At 47.1% G+C, this 19310-nt stretch overlaps 1 protein-coding gene across 1 annotated transcript in view; it reads left to right on the forward strand.

Moving 5' to 3' along the window:
- Positions 1-401: 401 nt before the first annotated feature.
- LOC102830374 (microtubule-actin cross-linking factor 1-like) overlaps positions 402-19310 on the forward strand; it is a 474365-nt gene continuing 455456 nt past the window's right edge. The window contains exon 1 of the mRNA XM_006867570.1: positions 402-665. Within this exon, the coding sequence (XP_006867632.1) occupies positions 446-665 (220 nt within the window). The 5' untranslated portion in view covers positions 402-445. The remainder of the gene's footprint in view (positions 666-19310) is intronic.

Here is a 19310-nt window from a genome sequence, read left to right on the forward strand (position 1 = left end):
AAATATTGTCCTTTTGATTTTGAATGATTGCCTGTTCCATGGTGAACCTACCTTGCTAGTGTTGTGTCCCCTATATACCTATCTACTGTTTGGCTGATAACTCACCATGAGGTGAGTTCCTTTTCAGACCTGAAGAGTGGTTGAAGACTGGGCGCTAACTTTCAAATAATGCTCTAAGAATTGTGCACAGCTTTGGTATACACTACCTCATGTGATTTCCTCAGAATCCTGTGAATTGGGTGTACCATGCATTATCATCACCCATTTTCCAAATAAAGAAATTGAAGTTTAAATAAAGTCAGTGGCAGGACCAGGACTAGAACCCCTGCCTCTCAGAGCCCAGGTGTTCCTTACAGTTCCTTTGATCTGTTCACATGCACCCTTTTCTCCTCCAGATCACTTCTCCCTGGGCTTCCAGGCCCTGGCTGCAGCCCCCACCTGGGCGATGTCTTCCTCTGATGAAGAAACGCTCAGTGAGCGGTCCTGCAGGAGTGAGCGGTCATGTCGGAGTGAGAGGTCTTACAGGAGTGAGCGATCAGGGAGCTTGTCGCCCTGTCCCCCAGGGGACACCTTGCCCTGGAACCTGCCGCTGCATGAGCAGAAAAAACGGAAAAGCCAGGATTCAGTATTGGACCCTGCAGAACGTGCTGTGGTCAGAGTTGCTGGTAAGAGAGTTCCCCAGAGCAGCTGGATGCTGTGGGTTTGAGGGAGGAATGGGCCAGTGTATGTATACTGGCTGGGTGGAGGTGAAGCACCCATCTTTGGGCTCTCTATAAGCCAACTGTTATTTAATTTGTTGTTATTACTATTGGAAAAATGATTGAAATGATATTATAGAAAAAAATTGAAAGACGAAAATCTGCCACCCCTAGCCCCCTACTCTAAATAACTGTTTTCACTTTTGCGTCTTCTTTTCAGTCTTTGTCCACATACAGTTATATTTTTCAAGCAGTTTTCTTCATGGTTTATATACCATTCTGGATCTAACTCTTTTCACTTACTCTTTTTTAAAGTACTATTTTATTGTGTTTTCAATGAATGGTTGGTTACACAGTAAATTAGGTTCCTACTTGACAATTTCTACACAAATCGTTAGTGACATCAGTTACATTGTTCACAATGTGTCAGCACTCTCTTTAATTGTGTTCTGGTTGTTCTGTTTCCCGTTATCTAGTTTCCCTGACCCCTTATCTACTCAACTTGCTGTAATTTTTAACCTGCTGTAGAATAAGCATTGACCTGGTGTGATGCTATAGGATATGCACTTGGTTGGTGGTTCAAATGCACCAGTTGCTCCTCAGAAACCCTATACAGAGTTGTTCTGTGTTGGAACTAACTGGACATCACTTAACAACAATCACATACAGATTTTTTTTTAATGGCGCACCCTACTCATGGTTAATATCACTGTTAAGTGATCTTGAGATAGTTTTGGTTCAAGGTGTTAAGAGTATCTCAGGGCTATAGTCTCAGAAAGTCCCTTAGTCTGAACTGTCACATAAAGTGTGGATTTTTTAAGAAAAAGGTTTTTCTCCCATTCTGTTAGGGCTCGTCTGTTGCGATATCTATGTGAGTGGTGGGTTGTAGTCACTGGTCTCAGAGTAGATGAGGCCGTGGTGCGTGTAGGCTGTTGGCTCTGTAAACTGGTTTCTCGCCTCTGAGACTGGTTTTCACTTACTCAGATCTTTAAAGAATTTTCCGTGCAACATGTTAAGCTTTAGAGTTACCGGTTTTGAAGGCTGCAACATTTTATAATTTTCTAAATCCTACTGGTTTTCTACTTTTTGGTCACAATAGACTGTTGCTACAACAAATACTTTGTGAATAATCACTTCTGAGTTCTGTTAAGTTTTGCTTTTTTTAGAATAAAGTCATAATAGAGGGTAATTTCATGCACATCACTTTCCAAAAGCTTTGTACGCATTTACCCTTAGTGCTTTGCGAAGGCAGGGGGAAGTGCCTGGTTATTCTTTGCCAAGCAGCAAAGCAGTGTGGTAATTATAAGCTAGATTGTGGCCCTGCCACTTACCAGCTGTGTGGCCCAGGGCAAGCCCCTTATTCTGTCTGAGCCTGCCTTTCCTCTTCTTCAAGATGCCTCCCATGTAAAGGGAGATTTGGCTCAGTAAACGGGGAGCTTAGTGAGGTGCCTTCTCAGCTGTTCCCCTGCCAGGCCTCCGGAGCTGCATCCAGAGGGTGTGCTCTGTATCTCAGCAGGTGCTGGTGTAGGCTGTAGGTCCATGAAGCAGTGTCTGCAGCTCCATCAGTGACAGTGACATCACTCACCTCAACCCATCGGCCAAGGCCTGTTCTGCTGCTTCCTTCTTGCCTTCCTAGCTCTAGATTAACTCGACCTCTCCTTTCTAGCACTTAACAACAACAACAACAACAACAACAACAACAACAGAGCTCTGGTAGCGTAGTGGTTACGAATTGGGCTGCTAACCTCAGGGTCAGCAGTTCGAAACTACCAGCTGTTCCATGGGAGAAAGATGAGGCTTTCTGTTCCCGTAAAGATTTACAGCCTCAGAAACCCTGTACAGGGTTGCTATGAGTCAGAACTGACTCCATGGCACAGCATAACCACCACCATTCTGCATTAGCATCTCTCACCTGGCCCTTCCAACAGCCATCTCAAAGGTTTTCTCCTTCCAGTCTTGCCTCCCTTCCTCCAGATGACTAATGGGATTTTGTTCTAAAATGAAAACCTGATCCGGTTACGCTCATCCTTATAAACCCTCTTTGGCTTCTCATTGCATCTGGAACAAAGACCTATCAAAATCAGGCCCTAATAACCCACCTCTTTAGTTTCACCTGCTGCCACGTGTATCCCTTCTGAGGCGCTGTGTACTGTGACTTTGCCTCCCAGGGATGGACATCTTGAAGGATCAGATCTCCATGTCTGAATTCTCTTCTCTGCCCAATGCCTGGGAACTCCTCTGTTCTTCAGTGCCACCTCCTCTGTCCCTAATGCCCCAAAGCTCCCTCCTTCGCTCTCTTATTTGTACTTTTCTCTCCCCTGTGTTCCTTTGTATAGAACAGCAATTCTCCCACAGGGTGCCTGCCACTCCCTTAGGACTGTGAACAGTTTGGGACCGTGCTTTATTTACGTTTTTACCTCCAGCTATGTGCATAGACCTACATGTGGTAAGAATCAACCCAATAGTAAGGGACTGAATGAATGCAAGGAGTGTTTTGAGGATAATATGTGACAGCTTGTGATCAAGGGGAGAGCATTCGATTGTTACACAGGAGAAAGGGTTATAGTGTGGGCTTAAGTAATCGGGGAAGACTTTTAAAGGGTGGAGAGCTTTAAGGGAAGACAGGTGGGGGCTAGAAAGACAGGTTGAAGAGTTGAAACTACTGTTTGACAGTAGGAAACCCTTGGATGTGATCAGTCTCCAGTTCTCCCAGAAACCGTTGAGTCTGAGGCCTCAGCCAGTTAAAAGTTTTCAGAGCTGTTTCTAGGCTGCAGGCAGAGCTTTACTTGTCCCCAGCTTTGAGGGGCCATAACTCAAGGGCCTCAAGACACTCAAATCCCTCTTTCTCTTGAAGGCAGAGTGGATGCTTCACTCATCCTACCCTGGGCTCCAGTCTCCCATCACTCATGCATACCATACCCATGGAGCCCTTTGTGATGATTTCCCTTTCCATCTTCCCTGAGGAGACCCATGGGATGATTTGTCTGCTCTTTAACGTTCTGTGTCTAGAATAGAAGTCTAGTGGACCCGAGGGGGCTCAACCCTCAGGCAAAGCCTGTACAGACCCAGCTGGGTCAGTTGAGCCAGGGCATGGTGCTGTGCTGGGTCTCCGGCATTGATGCTGATGTTCTTTGTCTCCTGATACTGCCAAATGACTGTCTTGAGGAGGGGGCTGGGCCAGCGAGACTGAAAGTGGGGAGACGGCCATGGTTAAAAATAACTTGTGTGCTGCAGTTGGGCGTGTTTCCTTAGCAGGAGAGGCAGGACTGCTACTTCAGGATCTGGCTGGAATCTTCCTGTGATTACAGAACGTTGTGGGGGCTCCAACCAAGCAATTGAAAAGGCAGCTGTACCTCTGTGGGGCCTCCTTCCTACAAGCGTGTCTGGGAGACCCTGGGCACTCTGAAGCTTTGGATGCTGGAGCTTCTATTCTGGGAGGAAATGAAGTCTTGTGCTGGGAGCCAGCATTGGCCTGTGCTCTTATCTCTTACCCAGTGGGTCTTGGTTAGGAAGCCAAGTGAGGGTGTCTGAATCAGTTTTGCCAAATACAGAGACTTCCGCCTTCCCTACTTCCGTTTAGTGTCCTGAACTGAGCCTCAGAGCCTATGTTTGAGAGTCCTGATGCGGGAGCCCTGCTGATCACACATGTCGGATTAGAGGAAGCATGTCAGGGCCCAGAAACCTGCTGATCTCTGATCTTATCCTACAAAGTCAAAACAGATTCTAGGGCACACATGCTATAACCTGACTCTTCCTTTCATCCTCATCCTTCCCCTCTATTCCCGCCCCCTCTTCTTAGCAGGCCTATTCTTGACTCACCCCCCTAAGCCCAACTGAAAACCAAACCGGTTACCATGGATCCTGTTACAATTCATGGTGACCCCATGTGTGTCAGAATGGAACTGCATTCCTTAGAGTTTTCAGTGGTTGTTGTTGGTAAGTGCCGTCCAGGCGGTTCTGATCCATAGTGACCCTGTATAGGGTGTCCGAGGAGCAGCTGGTAAGCTTGAACCTTGCAGTTCAAACGGCTTTGTAGTCTGGCGCATTAACCCACAGCGCCACACCAGGACTCCTCAATGGCTGTAATCTTACTAAAATAGATTGCTAGGACTGTCTTCCATAATGTCCCTGGGTGGATTCGAACAGCCAACCTTTCAGTTAGTAACCAAGTGCAGGCTGACATTTGCCCCAGTCAAGGATTTCCCCCAAGCCAAGTCTCATTGAAATGTAACCATAGCCATTAAAGAAGTGCCTTGTTTCTATTTGTCTGCTTTACCTAGAAATTTCATAACGCAGGACAGGTGTTAAAATTTGAGAGAACAGAATGGTTAAGGGACTTGCCTAAGTCACACAGGACTGTTAGACACAGATCTTCTAACCCAAATTTATTGCTGTTTCTATTTCCTTAGGCAATCCCTGGCAACAGGCCAGGCTGAGTCTTCTGTAGAGCTGACTTGTGGGAGTGGCGGAAAAACAGGGTACAGGACAGGGTGACACAAGAAAATATACACTGCCCAACTCTAGGGGGCACCGTTTTTATTCATTGGCATCATGTTGTTGTTGTTAAGTGCTGTCGAGTGGTTCCAACTCATAGCGACCCTATATAGAGTTTGTGAGCTGGTGGGTTTGAATTGCCAACCTTGCAGCTCAAACTGACCTTGCAGTCCAGTGCATTATTAGGGGTAGGATTAGGTCTAGGAGGAATTCTCCATCCATCCATCCATCCATCACCAACTTATCCATCTCGCCTACATTTGCAGCACCCTCCCTGTGCTTGGCACTGATATAAAAAAATAACTGGAGATGTGGTCCCTTCATGGAAGTTCTTCATGGAACTCAGCCTAGTTAGGAGGCTAGAATGGGAAAAACTAATCACACCTCTGTGTGTATTGTGAAGAGGGCACCAAGTGAACCTGACCTGAGAACTGGTCTAGTTTATCAGTAGAAAGCATATGTGGGGTTCATTCTGGGGGATCGCCTCAGCAGGTGCTGCTAAAATCATCATCCCCAATACCTGCTTTAGTGTGGCCTCCCTGGGAAAATCTCCCTGATTCTTTTAGCCAGACCATATTTGTATCCCTAGCCATCCTTTGGATTCCTGGTGTGTCGCTCGCTGTAGGATAACCACAAGCTAACTGCAACATTGCAGTTCAAACCCACCAGCCCTCAGAAATCCTGTAGAAGGTTGCCATCAGTTGAAACTGACAGCACTTAACAACATACATCCCCTATTTCAATCAGCTTTATATTAAAGTTCATTGTTTCCAGGTGTGGTTATCCCACCAGATCTGGAGCTTTGTATACTCAGGAGTCTCATTTTACCTTTTCTGGTGTTGCCGCCAGACCTCACTCTGAAGGGTGGGTAGAGGGCTGTAGCATCTAGAGGCTCGGTGACGGCTGTGGCGTGCAGGACTGGTGTTTGCTACTGCTCTGAGAACCTTTGCTCAGCTGCTGGGGCCAACTCAGGGGTCCAAGGAAGGGGCCTGCTTCTCTGTGCTCTATATGCCTCACCTGCAAGCACAGGATGGGCACTGAGAAGACACCCCACAGGTGCCTCTCTGCTTGTTCATTCATTCAATTAAAAAGAAAAAAACAAAAAATTGAGCTCTAGCTACATGCCAGGTACTGTGGAGATAATGGGATCTGCAGTCAGGAAACTTGGAGAAATGACATCATTTCTTAGAGGCTTAGGTTTCTTATTTGTAAAAATGAGATGATGGCACTTGTTTTGAATGAGCCTTGAATGAGAATTAGGAAGTACTGGACAAACATATGGAACTCCCTGTTACTGTACCTAGTAGTGTCATTCCTGGTAACTTCCCTGGGCAACTAGAAGAGGCAGGAGAGGCTCCAGGTGAGCAAGGAAAGGGACCCAGACCCTGTGGTTGTGTCTTCCATTTGTTCACTCTAGGTTTATCAAATATCCAATGGACGGGATTTATGGCCCAAAATGGCCATGACATGTACGAAGAAGAGGATACAGGGATGGGAAATAGGGCCCTAAAAATTTCCACTGGGGACTCCTACTCCTGAGCAGGCAACCTTCTTTGCCCTGACGCTTTGAACTGTGGAGTGTATAACACTGTGCACCCAATAAGGACGCTTCCTTAGCTTGTCTGCTTCTTCCCTACTGTCTTCTCAGCAGAAGAGGCAGCAGAGATGAGGTAGCTTGGTTACTGAGTTTGGCTTCAGTAACAGGAGAGATGTGTGGGGGAGAGTCCCTGAAAGTGGGGCAGAATGAATTGTAGTTATACACCATCAGCTCAGCTCCAGCTATTTGAAAGTAAATCTGGGTCACATTAGCTGCAGGGATAGAAAATGACCACGTGGGCAGGATTCTGTGCAGGCAGCAGAAAAGATAGCAAATTCGGTCTTTCTCTGAGACTCAGGGTCCCTGTGGGGGATTCCAGCTGGTGAGGGGTAATGGTTGGTGAGTCACAAGGTGCAGTTGTTATGCATTCAGTCTCCCATCATGCTTTTCTAGTGGCTTCCAGGTGTAATGGAGAAAGGTTTGGAATGGGCAATCTGGAGGATGGCTTTGTATTTCTGAGCAGCCTAGGACTTGGGGGAGGCTGTCCTTTTCTCAGTCTTATGAGCTCCTCTGGGATTAGATGCCACCAGAGCAGCTGAGAGTGCTGTACTTATCTTTTATTTCAGCAAAATAAGGTCTGTGAACATACCTGAACATAAATATAAATAACCCATCATCACTGAATGCTTTACTGAGCCTGGCCAGTATCTCTTCCCCCCAGTTGCTATGGCTAGGACCTGCTGTGATTTATCCCTGGCTCAGCCTGCTTCCACCTGTCAGGTAGAAGTGGCCAGCTTCCTGGTTCTGCCCTGATTTCTTGCAGGAACAGAACTGGTGCTCCTGGCTGAAACCTCTGCCTAGACCTCGAATGTTGTTGCAGAGAAGGTCTGAGGGCCTGGAATTTGATGGGTGATTGTAGGCTGAAGATTCTGTCCTGAGAGGTGCCCACCCATGTCTATCCCAGAAAGTGCCAGCAGGTCTTTCTTTGCCTTCTGGTCAGGAGGAGGCTTCTGCCTGAGTGGGTGGTGTCTCTGGGCATTCTGCCTCCTGGCAGCACAACCATGTGCCCCTCCCTCCTCCTTCCCTGATTTGCTCATTGTTCCATTCATTCACTCAAAGGAATATCTTTTCGAGTCAGGTAGAGTCCCAGTTCAGCCTCCTGCCAGTTAGGTGACCCTGGGAAGTTACTAACGTTGCTGTGACTCTGTTTCATCGTGGTTAAAATGGGGGAGTCAGAGAGCTACCTCAGCCTTGCTGGGTAGATTAAATGAGATAGTGGGAGTAAGGTGGTTGGCCCAGTGCCTGCTATGTATTCAGCACTTGATAATGTTTTAGATATTATCGTTAATACCATTTGTTCATTCACACAGTTGTTCATTCATTCATGAATGCACTTACTCATTCTTTGGCTCATTCATTGACCATGTACTAGCTCATTTAACAAATATTCCTAGAGCTGCTTTAAAAGAGGCCCAGAACCCACCAGCGAAAGCAGCTTGGATGCAGCATGAGCTGCACCATACTGGGAGCGCAATAGGGCTGGGAGAAAGTTCTGAGAGGGAAAGGTCTCCTCTTCTCCAGATTAGAGCAATGATAGCATTTGCTCTTGGACTTGGAAAGGAAATAGGAATTGTCAGGACAACCTGGAGAGAGAGGACATGTTTGTATTGCTTGCTTTCCTTTCTTTGACCTCAGTAGGATGGAAGAAAAGTAAAGAGAGAACAGTTGATGGAGGTTAGGGATTGAAGAATCAAGAGTGGGTTGGGGAATTGGACTCTGGACTCAGTCTTGGATCTCCTAAGAGCTGGTGCCAGCTGGGATCCTCTAGTAAATAATAACTGGAGACGCTACTATAGATGTGTGCCAGGTACAAGTATATGGCCTAAATGTGTGCCAGGCATTTATATATATAATTTAACCTTATAGAACTCTGGGAGATAGTTGCTCTTCTCTCTGTTATACAGAAAAGTTAAGGAACTTTCTGAGTACATATAGTAAGCAAAGAGTGGAGCTGGGATTCAGCTGACAATGGGGAGAGGGCACTTTTGCATAGTTTTCCATGTGCATGGTACTCCTTGGAGCACAGTATATACAATAGACCCCTTAGAGTTAGTTGTACAGTGTCCAGGTCAGCCTAACTCCAAATCCCTGTACTTTTCAGAGAATTTTAAACATATTCAAAAAGTAATGAGAGTTGTAGAATCTCCATTATTCAGATTCAAGAATTATCAATTCATGACCAACCTTATTTAATTCATATGTCCCACTTCCTCCTCCTCAGTTAATGTAGAAGGGAATTCCAATCATTACATACTTTCACCAGTAAATATATCAGTTTATCTGTTTCAGTGTCCGGGTCTGAAAACTGGAATCAGTGCCTCTTGACCCACACTACCCAGAGGCTACCTGAGGGATTCTGACTCTAGGATGTCAGGGTCTCAGGGCAGATTGCCCCTCCCATTGTCCTTTGCCTGATCTTCCCATCCCTTCCAGCTTTTGAGGTTCTTGCTCTGCTTCAAGAAAAGGCAGAGTCAGATCTGAGCAGACCTGGTTATGCATCTGGAAATTTGATTTCTGAGGACATCGTCTGTTTTGCATTTTGATTCAGGGGTCTTGGGTTTGAACCAGGACTTTGACAGTGTAATTGAAGAAAGTGCCAGAAAGTGAGAAGTGAGTTTTGAAGGGTAGAAGTTGAGATGCAATAGTATTTGAAATCTTGGAGGGAGAGATTTGTGGTGTTGTGAGAGGAGCTATGCTCTAATCCCAACCCAGAACAGTGGGTTCCTCCAGGCCTCAGGGATTTGTGCTCAGTGAGAACAGCTTCCAGGCTGCCTATCACTGCCCCTTTAGAGGCTTCTATCCTGAGATGGCTTGGTGTGGTGCTGTAGAATAAGCACTGGACTGCTTACCACCAGGTCAGCAATTCTAACACAACAGTTGCTCTTTGGAAACTGACTTGAAGGTACTTAACAACAACATTCTGAGGCAGTGTTGGGTGGGGAGACATTGTTTCAAATGGAAGAAGGGTTCATAGATAATGAACTACATACACCTGTAGAACTCTCAAAACTGTAGACCCTGTTGGTAAGAATCTTAGATGTCCCACACCAGATAAGACCCTCTTCCTCTCACAGTTGTTGTGAAGTGCCATTGAGTTGGTTCCGACCCATAGTGACCCTGTATAGGGTTTCCAAGGAGCAGCTGGTGAGCTTGAATCGCCAACCTTGCAATTCAAAGGGCTTTGCAGTCTGGCGCATTAACCCACAGTGCCACACCAGGACTCCTTCTCTCAGAGTTGGGGAGGGATATTGGGCATGGTGGAGTGGGGCTCATGGTAGCCTGATTCCTTCTAGGGTGTAAAGAAAAGTTTTACTTACAGAGGCTAGGAGCCAAAGGGCTCATAAGTTCTCTGACTATTATTGTTTTGGTTGTAGAAATGCAGGCATTGTGCTTATCATTTTTTAGGCTTTATCTGATCTAATCCTTGAAACAACTTTAGGAGGTAGGGAGGCTATGGTAGGGGAAACTGGAACCCAGAAAATTCAGTAACTCACTCAAGGTCTCCCAGCCAATCGGGGCAAAGCCAGGACTCATGCTAGTTCTGTCTAGGGGACCATACTGCTTCCACCATTACAAAGAAAAGTAGTTTAATAACAGCTAACATTTGCATAGCACTTCAAGGTTCACAGAGTACCTTAATACCCATCATCTCCACTGAGCCTCGAAAACCCCTAGTGGGCAGTGTGTGCCACGCCCCTTTGGGACAACTGCCTATCAGGGGTTCAGCCTCTGCTCCTTCCTTCCAGTAAGGATAGGAGATTCTTTGGCATTGACATTGACAAGTCAGTGGAGAAGGCCTAGAGAGAAGCTGAGGTGAAGAGACTTGGTGAGTTGCTATGGTAACCCAGATGGCTGAGTAACCATTTTGAGGGTTGCTATGGTGACAGGGGCTGCTGGGTGGCAGGGATCTTGTCTTCCTGGGTGGCTGGCACCATTCAAGCCTCTTGGATTAGAGATGTTACACTTTCTGAACAGAAGAGGGCAGCATGATAGCGGGCAAAGGCTTCCTACCCCAGAACAAATTGGGAACTTGAGGCAAAGCTAAGAATGGAGTTCCAGGAGTTGGGGAGAAAGGGAGATTTGGCTGAGGTTGGCTGAAACCTGTAACTAAGAGGTTGGTGGAGCGAGGCCTGGAGACAGGATTTCCAAGGCTAGAACTGGAGCTTTTATCCCAAGAGGTGACCAAAGAATGAGGCCTGGGAACGGGGCCTCTTTGCCTGGCACCAGTTAGTTTTGAGAAGCAGGTTGCAGCCTAGCCTACCCTTGCAAGGAGGAAAGGAGAGAAAGCACACAAAGACACACACACACAGTACTAGCAAAAAATTTCTTTATAAAGCAACAATTAACACATGCAAAGTAATGCAGTAGGAGCCACACTGAAGAAGTGCTGGAGTAAACCTTCTAGAAGTAGGGGGAGGAGCACTAGTGAAAAGAGAAGCAATTTGGATGTCCCTCTTTCCTCTCTAAAGTCCCTGTGTGACTCTGTAGGATAAGCACTGGACTGATAACCACAAGGTTGGCCATTCAAACCCACTGGCTGCTCTTTGGAAACCCTATACAGGGTGGCTGTGAGTCAGAACTAACTCAAGGGTACTAACCACAATGACAAGTGGTAAACAAGCTAGACAACAGCCCTAGTTCTAAGGGAACTAATGATTTAGTAGGTAGGAGGGACACTGAACCCATAATGACATGCACGATGAGTATTACCAAAATGGGAGTTAAGGGTGTAGGAGGGCCTACTAATCTGGGGGATCAAGGAAGTCTTCCCTGCAGAAGTTTCATTAGAAGGGTAAGTGGGAGTGAGCCAGGCCAGGTCAAAGGGGGAGAGTGATGGAGGGTATTAGCTCAGAAGAATAGCAAGGCCCTGAGGTGAAAGCTGAAAGAAATGGAAAGTGGATCAGCTTTAGGGAGAGGGGTATTTGTTGAAGCTTAAGAGCATACAACCTTGCTTGCTCAAAGTGAAGAGGATTTAAACTATTTACTGAAAAAGATTAAAGAGCACAGCCTTCGGTATGGATTGCAATGTAAAGAAAACAAAAATCCTCACCACTGGACCAATAAACAACATTCTTATCAATGGAGAAAATATTGAACTTGTCAAGGACTTAATTCTTCTTGGATCAACTATCAACACTCATGGAAGCAGCATTCAAGAAATCAAATGACGCATTGCATTAGGCAAATCGGCTGCACAAGACCTTTTTAAAGTGTTGAAGAGCTTGAGGACTAAGGTGCGCCTGACCCAAGCCATGGTATTTTCAGTAACCTCATATGCATGCGAAAGCTAGTCAGTGAATAAGGAAGACCATAGAATTGATGATTTTGAGTTATAGTGTTGGAGAATATTGAAAGTGCCATGGGCTGTCAACAAAACAAACTGATCTGTGTTGGAAGAAGTGCAACCAGAGTGTTCCTTGGAGGCCAAGATGGCCAAACTTCATCTCTCATACTTCAGACATATAGTCAGGAGGGACCAGTCACTGGAGAAGGATATCATGTTTGGTAAGGTGGAGGGGTCAGAGAAAAAGAGGAAGACTCCCAACAAGATGGATTGGCCAAGTGGCAGATTCATCATTGGGCTCAAGTGTGGCAACAATTGTGAGGTTAGCTCAGGATCGGGCAATGTTTCATTCTGTTGTGCATAGGGTTGCTATGAGTCAGAATCTACTTGATGGCACCTAACAACAACAATAACAACAAGTGTTGGAGGGGACTTCTGATGTGGGTTAGTGCACTGGACTGCAAAGTAGGTTTGAACTTCAGGTCAGTGGTTCAAGTTCACCAACCGTTCCTTGGAAACCCTATACAGGGTCGCAACTGCCTCGATGGCACTTAACAACAATAAGCGGTAGAGGAGTCCTGGTGTCCTGGTGTGGCGTTGTAGGATAAACAGCAAGGATGGTGGTTCAAATCCATTCAGCTACTCCGCAGTAAACCCTATACTAGGTCACTATGAGTTGGAACTGGCTGGATAGCACTTAACAACAAGTGATAGCACTTAACAACAACCTAGGAAAGCACAAGGTTTTATTTACTTGTGTTACCCTTTTCCTCCACTAGATGTCCTCCTGAGTACATCCAGTACATCCTGCCTCCTTCCGCTTCCCTATTGCAGCCTTCTTAGAAATGCAACAGCAGTCTCACCCTTCAGGAGCAAAGGAAAATCATAGACGAAAAGGAGAAAGCCACAGAGCCTTCCCGATTGTGTAGTCTGGCTAAAAATTTAGACTGTTGCTTGGAAAAAAAGCGAAAAACCTTCCCTTCCTAGGCTTTCTTCTTCCCATCCCCCTCAACCCCCACCCAGCAGTCGCATTGTTCCTCTATCCTTGTAAAATTTTCTCTGTATAAAACAGGAACATCAGCCAAATGCGGACTTCCCCCTTGCCATTCATTAGAAGAATACATTACTTCAAAATCTCTTGGGAGCATTTAAATGCAAATTTTGTCAAGAAAGCAACTTAAGTCTGAGAGAAGCTCTCAAACCACAACCCAGATCAGAACTTTCTTCCTTGGTTTTCATGTTTCTTAATAGGAATCTCAACCCTTTGCCCTCTCCCCCATCCTCATTTCCTGCCCCCACCAACCCCAACAAAGATTAACTCCCAGAGTAGACTTTCTTGTCCTGCTCTTTCTCACCTTTGGTTAGTCTCACTGTTAATAGTTCTTCAGAAACCTGCCCACACAGTGGAGCATGTCTTAGCCCCTGTTGTGTAGGAGATTGTGATGGAGGGACTTTTTAATTTACTGTAATAGAAAGAGGGAGGTAGATGCCTGTCTGGGGTGGCAGTGGAGGTATGTGGATATGTGTATTTGTTTGTGTCAGGGCCTTCTTAGCTCTACCTACCTGTATAAAATAATATAGGTAATGCAGATGACTCAGCACGGATACAGTCAAGATCCCCAGAGTTAGCATTTCATATTCTGTTGTTTATGAAGAAAATGTGCTTATACCATCAATCACCAACTCCTTCATCCTGCACTGCCTGCTAAAGCATTATACTTTTTCATTGAAAATAAGAATCTATTTCAAACTTATTTTCTTCATATTCTTAAATTGAGCTCATTAGCAGCTGCTGATACCAATCTATGAACTAGCTTTTTAAGCACACCAGGCATAATGTGGAAGGAAATAAGCATTGGTTTCAGGATCCTCCCAGCCCTCTTTTAGGTTCTCTCCTGCATACTCTCCAGGCCTAGACCTGGGCAAGCCAGCAAAACTTGATGGAAAAATATATGATTAATGGGTTGCTCACCAAATTTCTGACCATAGTGTGATGTGGAAACAACCAGCATGTACCTACTAGTGAAATGCATCATTTCTTTTTATTATTGCATATTGTGCTGCGTATGGACCAAATACTTGGCACTACTCACAGGTTACAAAGATATAGTTCCTGCCTCTTGGATAAGAAGCTTCTCTAACAATCTTGAAAATGAGAACTGACATGGAAGTTCAAGTCCCAATTTTGGCTGTTCAATGTCCCATGAATTCTTTCTTTTTTGTTGTAGTGGTTACAAAACGGGCTACAAACCGTAAGGTCAGCAGTTCTAAACTACCAGCTGGTCCACAGGAGAAAGACAAGGCTTTCTGATCCCATATAGATTTATAACCTTGGAAACCCTGTTCAGGGTCGCTATGAGTCAGAACCAACTCCACGGCACATAATAACAACAACAATGAACTATTGGAGTCCTGGTGTTACAGGATCATTCACTGGACCTAAATGGTGGTTTGAACCACAAGGTTGGCAGTTCAAACTCACCAACTGTTCCTCGGAAACCCTACATGGGGTTGAAACTGACTTGACGGCATGAACTGTTATTGTGAGATCAACCAGCCTAGCCTTTTACCCAAGATTACCTCTCCACTGCCTGAAGAATCAAGTTAACAGACGTGATGAGACAGGGAGGATCATAACAGAATGGAGGTGGTTGTTTTTAAGTGTCCTCGAGTTAATGCCAACTCATAACGACTCTGTACAGGGTTTCTGAGGAGCAGCTGGTGGGTTTGAACCACTGACCTTGAGGTTCACAGTCCAGTGCTGACCCTACAGCACCACTCCAGGAATCCAAGATGTGGGTCAAATATGTCCCTTACATTTACACCTGAGTTCCTCGTTTGCTATTCTTGGGCTCCAGTTTTTTTTAAATGCAACTAAATGGAGGTTTATGAGATGCTTGTTGGTCACTCCCTCCCTTAAAATGGCCCCAAGTCAGTCTCTGCCCTTATTTACCCATTTACTTTCTTTGCTTTTTCCTTTCCCCTGATGACAGAGAATAATTGGCTTTCCCTTTCCTCCCCTGACCAGTTACGCTCCAGAAACCTTTTCTTTGTTCCATTATAGTCCTGTTTCAGTTTTAGGTTCCTACATCTCTCCCTTTTGATCCAAGTCTCCCTGTTCAGATGGATCTCACAGTTTAATAATCCTGTTAGGGTCTATAGATTTCTGCCCTCCTCTCAATTCAGAATCCTGGTTTCATTCCTCATTCAATTGTCATTTCTTAACTATGTGGCTCCTCATCCCGGGTCTGGCCCCCATCCGTGGTCTGGTCATGGTCCTGGGCCTGCCCCTTAGTTTCTAGTTCATTTCCTTTAGTTTCTGGAAAACCCTTTGTTCCTGAGATTTCTTTGTGGTTTCAATGTACCCTTTGGCCTTACACTGTAGCCCTGAGTCTTGCCCTTCTCCTCATTCTGACCATGCCTAACTGGGATCTGAGACATCTTGATCTTTTGCTTTTCCCCTTTCCCTTCAGTTGTTCTAGGCTCTTCTCCAGTAGCTGCTAAGGCCCAACAGCGTTTCTCTCCAGCTAGGGGTCTCCCTCCTTTGTCCCTGCCCGGGGTGTAGGTCACCACTGAATGGGGCTGCCCCCACCCCCACCCCGTGGAGCCCGCTGTGGGTCTCCCTGCCCCATCGGCCGGCTCAGCCTTTCATCTTGACACGCGTGGGGTTCCCTAGATTGCCAGACACGCGCGAAACACTCCCAGTGTGGGCCAGCCTCTCACCCACCGCGGCTCGGGCCCCACCACCCGACTGGGCTGCAATCCGCAGCCACCAGGGGAACCGTGTGCGGCAGCCGGGGCCCAGCCGGCCGCAGCCCGGGGGCAGAGGACGCGCCGGGCCGCGGAGGCGGCAGAGGCGGCTGAGTGAGGGGCGGGGAACGGGCCGGGCCTGGCGCTCCTGACAGGAGGAGCCGCCGTCGCCGCCCGTAGCCGCCGCCGCGCCGGGGCGGGCTGAGGGAGGAGCGGAACGGAGGGGTGGGGAGGTGGAAACGCGAGCCGGACCGGCGGACGCGAGCGGGCCGGGTGCGAGTGGGCTGAGGAGCGACTGCTAGGCCGGGAAGAAAGCAGAGAGCGAGGGGGCTATTGCCGCTCCGGAGCCGCACAAAGGGCCGAGACTGGGGCCACCGCCACCTCAGCCGCCTCAGCGCGCGGGCCTGGAACCGGTGCCCGCCGCGTCCGGGAGAGAGTGCGGCGCGGGCGGCCATGGCCGGCTACGTGCCGGGTCAGCAGCCGGCCAACCGCAACCAGGAGAAGGAGTTCGTGCAGGCGTACGAGGATGTGCTAGAGCGCTACAAAGGTACGGGCGGCGAGGCGGCGGCGGCGGCCGGGGCCCCGTCGGAGCCGGCCGGGGACTAGCCTGGAACCCCAGGCCCCGCGGGCCGGCGCGGTGTGGCCTTCGAGGTCCGGCCGCCCGGTCCGCTGCAGGTGGGGCGGCCTGGCGGGCGCTGGGGCTTGGCTCTGAGCGGCTGTCTCGCGGCCAGTTTATTTACGGAGTTGAGATAAGCCTTTGGATCCCTCTCCTACTCTAGACGGCGCTTTTCATATCACTAGTTACATTATTCGTCCGATTATCTGGCCCCAGCTGTAAGGAGGCGAGACTAGGAGCTGGCTTTCGAGACCTAATCTGTGGGGAGTTGCTGCGGGGAGGAGGAGGAGTTGGGCGAGAGAGAAACCATCCATTTTGCTCTCTGTACCGATCTTGCTCTTGGAGAAGCTTGGACATTTGCGTGCCCGCCGAGGGTCCCTCGCCCCCTTTTGTTTCCCTCAGCCTCACATCAGTCGCGTGGAAGCCTCGTTTGGGAACCACCTTGGTTTTCTTGGGGTCGGGTCGGCTGCGGGCGAGGCATCTGCTCGTGTCCGTGAATGTGCAGTTTTTGGTTGGGAACTCCCCCACCCCCATACAAATAACAACAACAACAAACCCCCACCTTCAGCCCTTGGAACTTGAGGCTGGGAACTATTTCTTTAAGTGCACAGAAATAAAAGATTTGTCTTGAAGCTCGGATTTCAGCCCCTGGGGGCTCTCTTGCTGAGCCGTTCTGCAAGTTAATGCCTAATCTAAACCTTGGGTGGATTTAGAAAAGTTTTGACAGGCCAGAGGGTCTGTGGTTGGCATGTCCCTTTAACTCTTGTAGGTGCCCCTTAAGTAGAAGCCAGGGATGGGTGGCCTTGGGTGGCCCCTGCTTTGATCTTTAACATCCAGCTGTGGGAATTTGCTTTGTGTGGCCATTGTGCTTTGCACAGACGTGGAGTTTTCCCCCAGAAACCACACAGGCAGCACTTTTTGCCGTTTTATTCCGCTCGGGTCCTTGTGACTGGGCCTTCAGTTTCTTTTCATCTGAAGGATGACTGAATCCTGCATACTTATTTACAGCACCTAGCCAGTGAAGGGAAACTAATGAAGAAGCTGTAAAATGCCGCCCCCCTCCCCTTTTCTTTCTTTCTTTTTTTTTTGGTGGTGGCATTTGATCTCTGCTTGGGAATGTTCCAGCAAGGGAGAAAAAGAAAGAGAGAGAGAAATACTAAAATGGACCCACTAGAAGTTCTACTTGTTCCCTTCTGCATCAGCTCCTGTAAACTGGCCAGCTTTTCCTGCCTGCAGCAAGTTTTCTGTCAGCCCCCTGTGGTCTCTTCTTTTTAAGAAATGTGTGGTTCATTTCAGAACACAAAGAGGTTAGATTGTGCTGGTGAATTTCATTGAAAAAATGCTGCCAAGTGAATGGTTTCATTAAGTTTCCTTTGAACAACACCTTACTCTTCAGAGGGAGGAGACTCTGGGGCTATCTTGGGCAGTGACAACTTTAAGCCAGCAGAATTAGAACATTTGGTGGAGAAATCTCAGTACCTCACTGGATCGTATTGCTGGTGGTGGCCTCCAGCTGAAAGGAAGTTGGACTCCTAGCAAATGAAACTGAGAAAGAAGGGGGAAGTAGGACTTGTTCCAGGCCAGGCCACTTGTGTTCAGTCCTTATAGCAGTCTCTTAGTTTGACTTTGCTCTGAAGGACTTTGATCAGGTGTATAAGAATTTTGATCCTTCCCAAACATAGGTCTTTTCTTGAGGGGAGGAATAAGTAAATGAACTGGAGCTATTCGAGGTGTGTCTCCAGGCTGCTCTATGATGGCTCAGAAGGCTAGCTCGTCCCCCCACGGCACCATTCTCTCTGGGAAGCCCCAGTGGCTTAGTGTCTGGGCCTTTTGTTACTTTGCTCTATTGAATTCCTCCATTTCCCAGACTTAGAAATCCCCCTGTTGCCTTAATAGGAGAACTGTTTGCCTAAGCAGAGGAATGAGCTGGGATCAATAGAATGACTGGCTGGTGGGTGGGGTGGGTTAGAATATAGTTTGTAAAGATAATGTCAGAAATCAGTTTGGAGAGTGGTGGGGTAACAGATATTGATGATGATGGGGTTTGAGACCTTCATTGGTTTTCTACCAGATTACTTGGCTCTACTCTCTGTTGTTATTATTTCCTACAAATGAAAGCAGGCTTTTTATATTCTGAAAGAGAGCATAAACTGCCCCAGAGGGGCAAAGGTGAGAAGGGAAGTGATGAATGTGCAGGGAGCAGAGTGTGTATATCTCAACTGTATTAGGAATGGTTGTCAAGCATGGATTTTCCAGAACTGTGCCTGGCAACCATTTCCTTCTTGGTTATAAGCATGATCTTGGCCGAATTGGATGATTGAGCACATACATAAAAGCTCTCCCTCATGTTCCAAATATCCCAAAGACTCTTTCAGATAGCTGGCCCATAAACAGGAGGCAGTGGATACTGGATCCTAACGTTTCAGAGTGGGCAGCAACCAACAGTAGTCTAGTATATCTTTCATTCCTTCAGTGCTCCAACAAACAGTTATTAAATCTTTACTGGAGGTGACACAGTGTTAGGCACTGGAAATGCTACAGTATGAATGAGGTCTGGTTACTGATGTTTTGCTAAGGCAAGATATATGCAAACAAGTAATTATGATACTATGATAAGAGCCACAATAGAAGAATTAAGAGGAGGGCTCAATATCTCCACCTGGGGCTCATTGGGAGATGTGACAAAGGAGACACTTGAGAGTAGGCCATTAGGGATGGATGAGATTTTGCCAGATGGAAGGGGAGTGGGGGTGGGGAGAGGGTAGAGGATCTAAATCACACACAAGAAGACTTGAATGTTTAAAAGTAAGTGGAAGGGTTTGAAGGGTGTGAGTAGTTGGGTGTGACTAAAGGACTAGGGTTTTAGGTGGA

This window comes from Chrysochloris asiatica, unplaced genomic scaffold (assembly GCF_000296735.1).
Source record: "Chrysochloris asiatica unplaced genomic scaffold, ChrAsi1.0 scaffold00106, whole genome shotgun sequence".
Taxonomy (NCBI): domain Eukaryota; kingdom Metazoa; phylum Chordata; class Mammalia; order Afrosoricida; family Chrysochloridae; genus Chrysochloris; species Chrysochloris asiatica.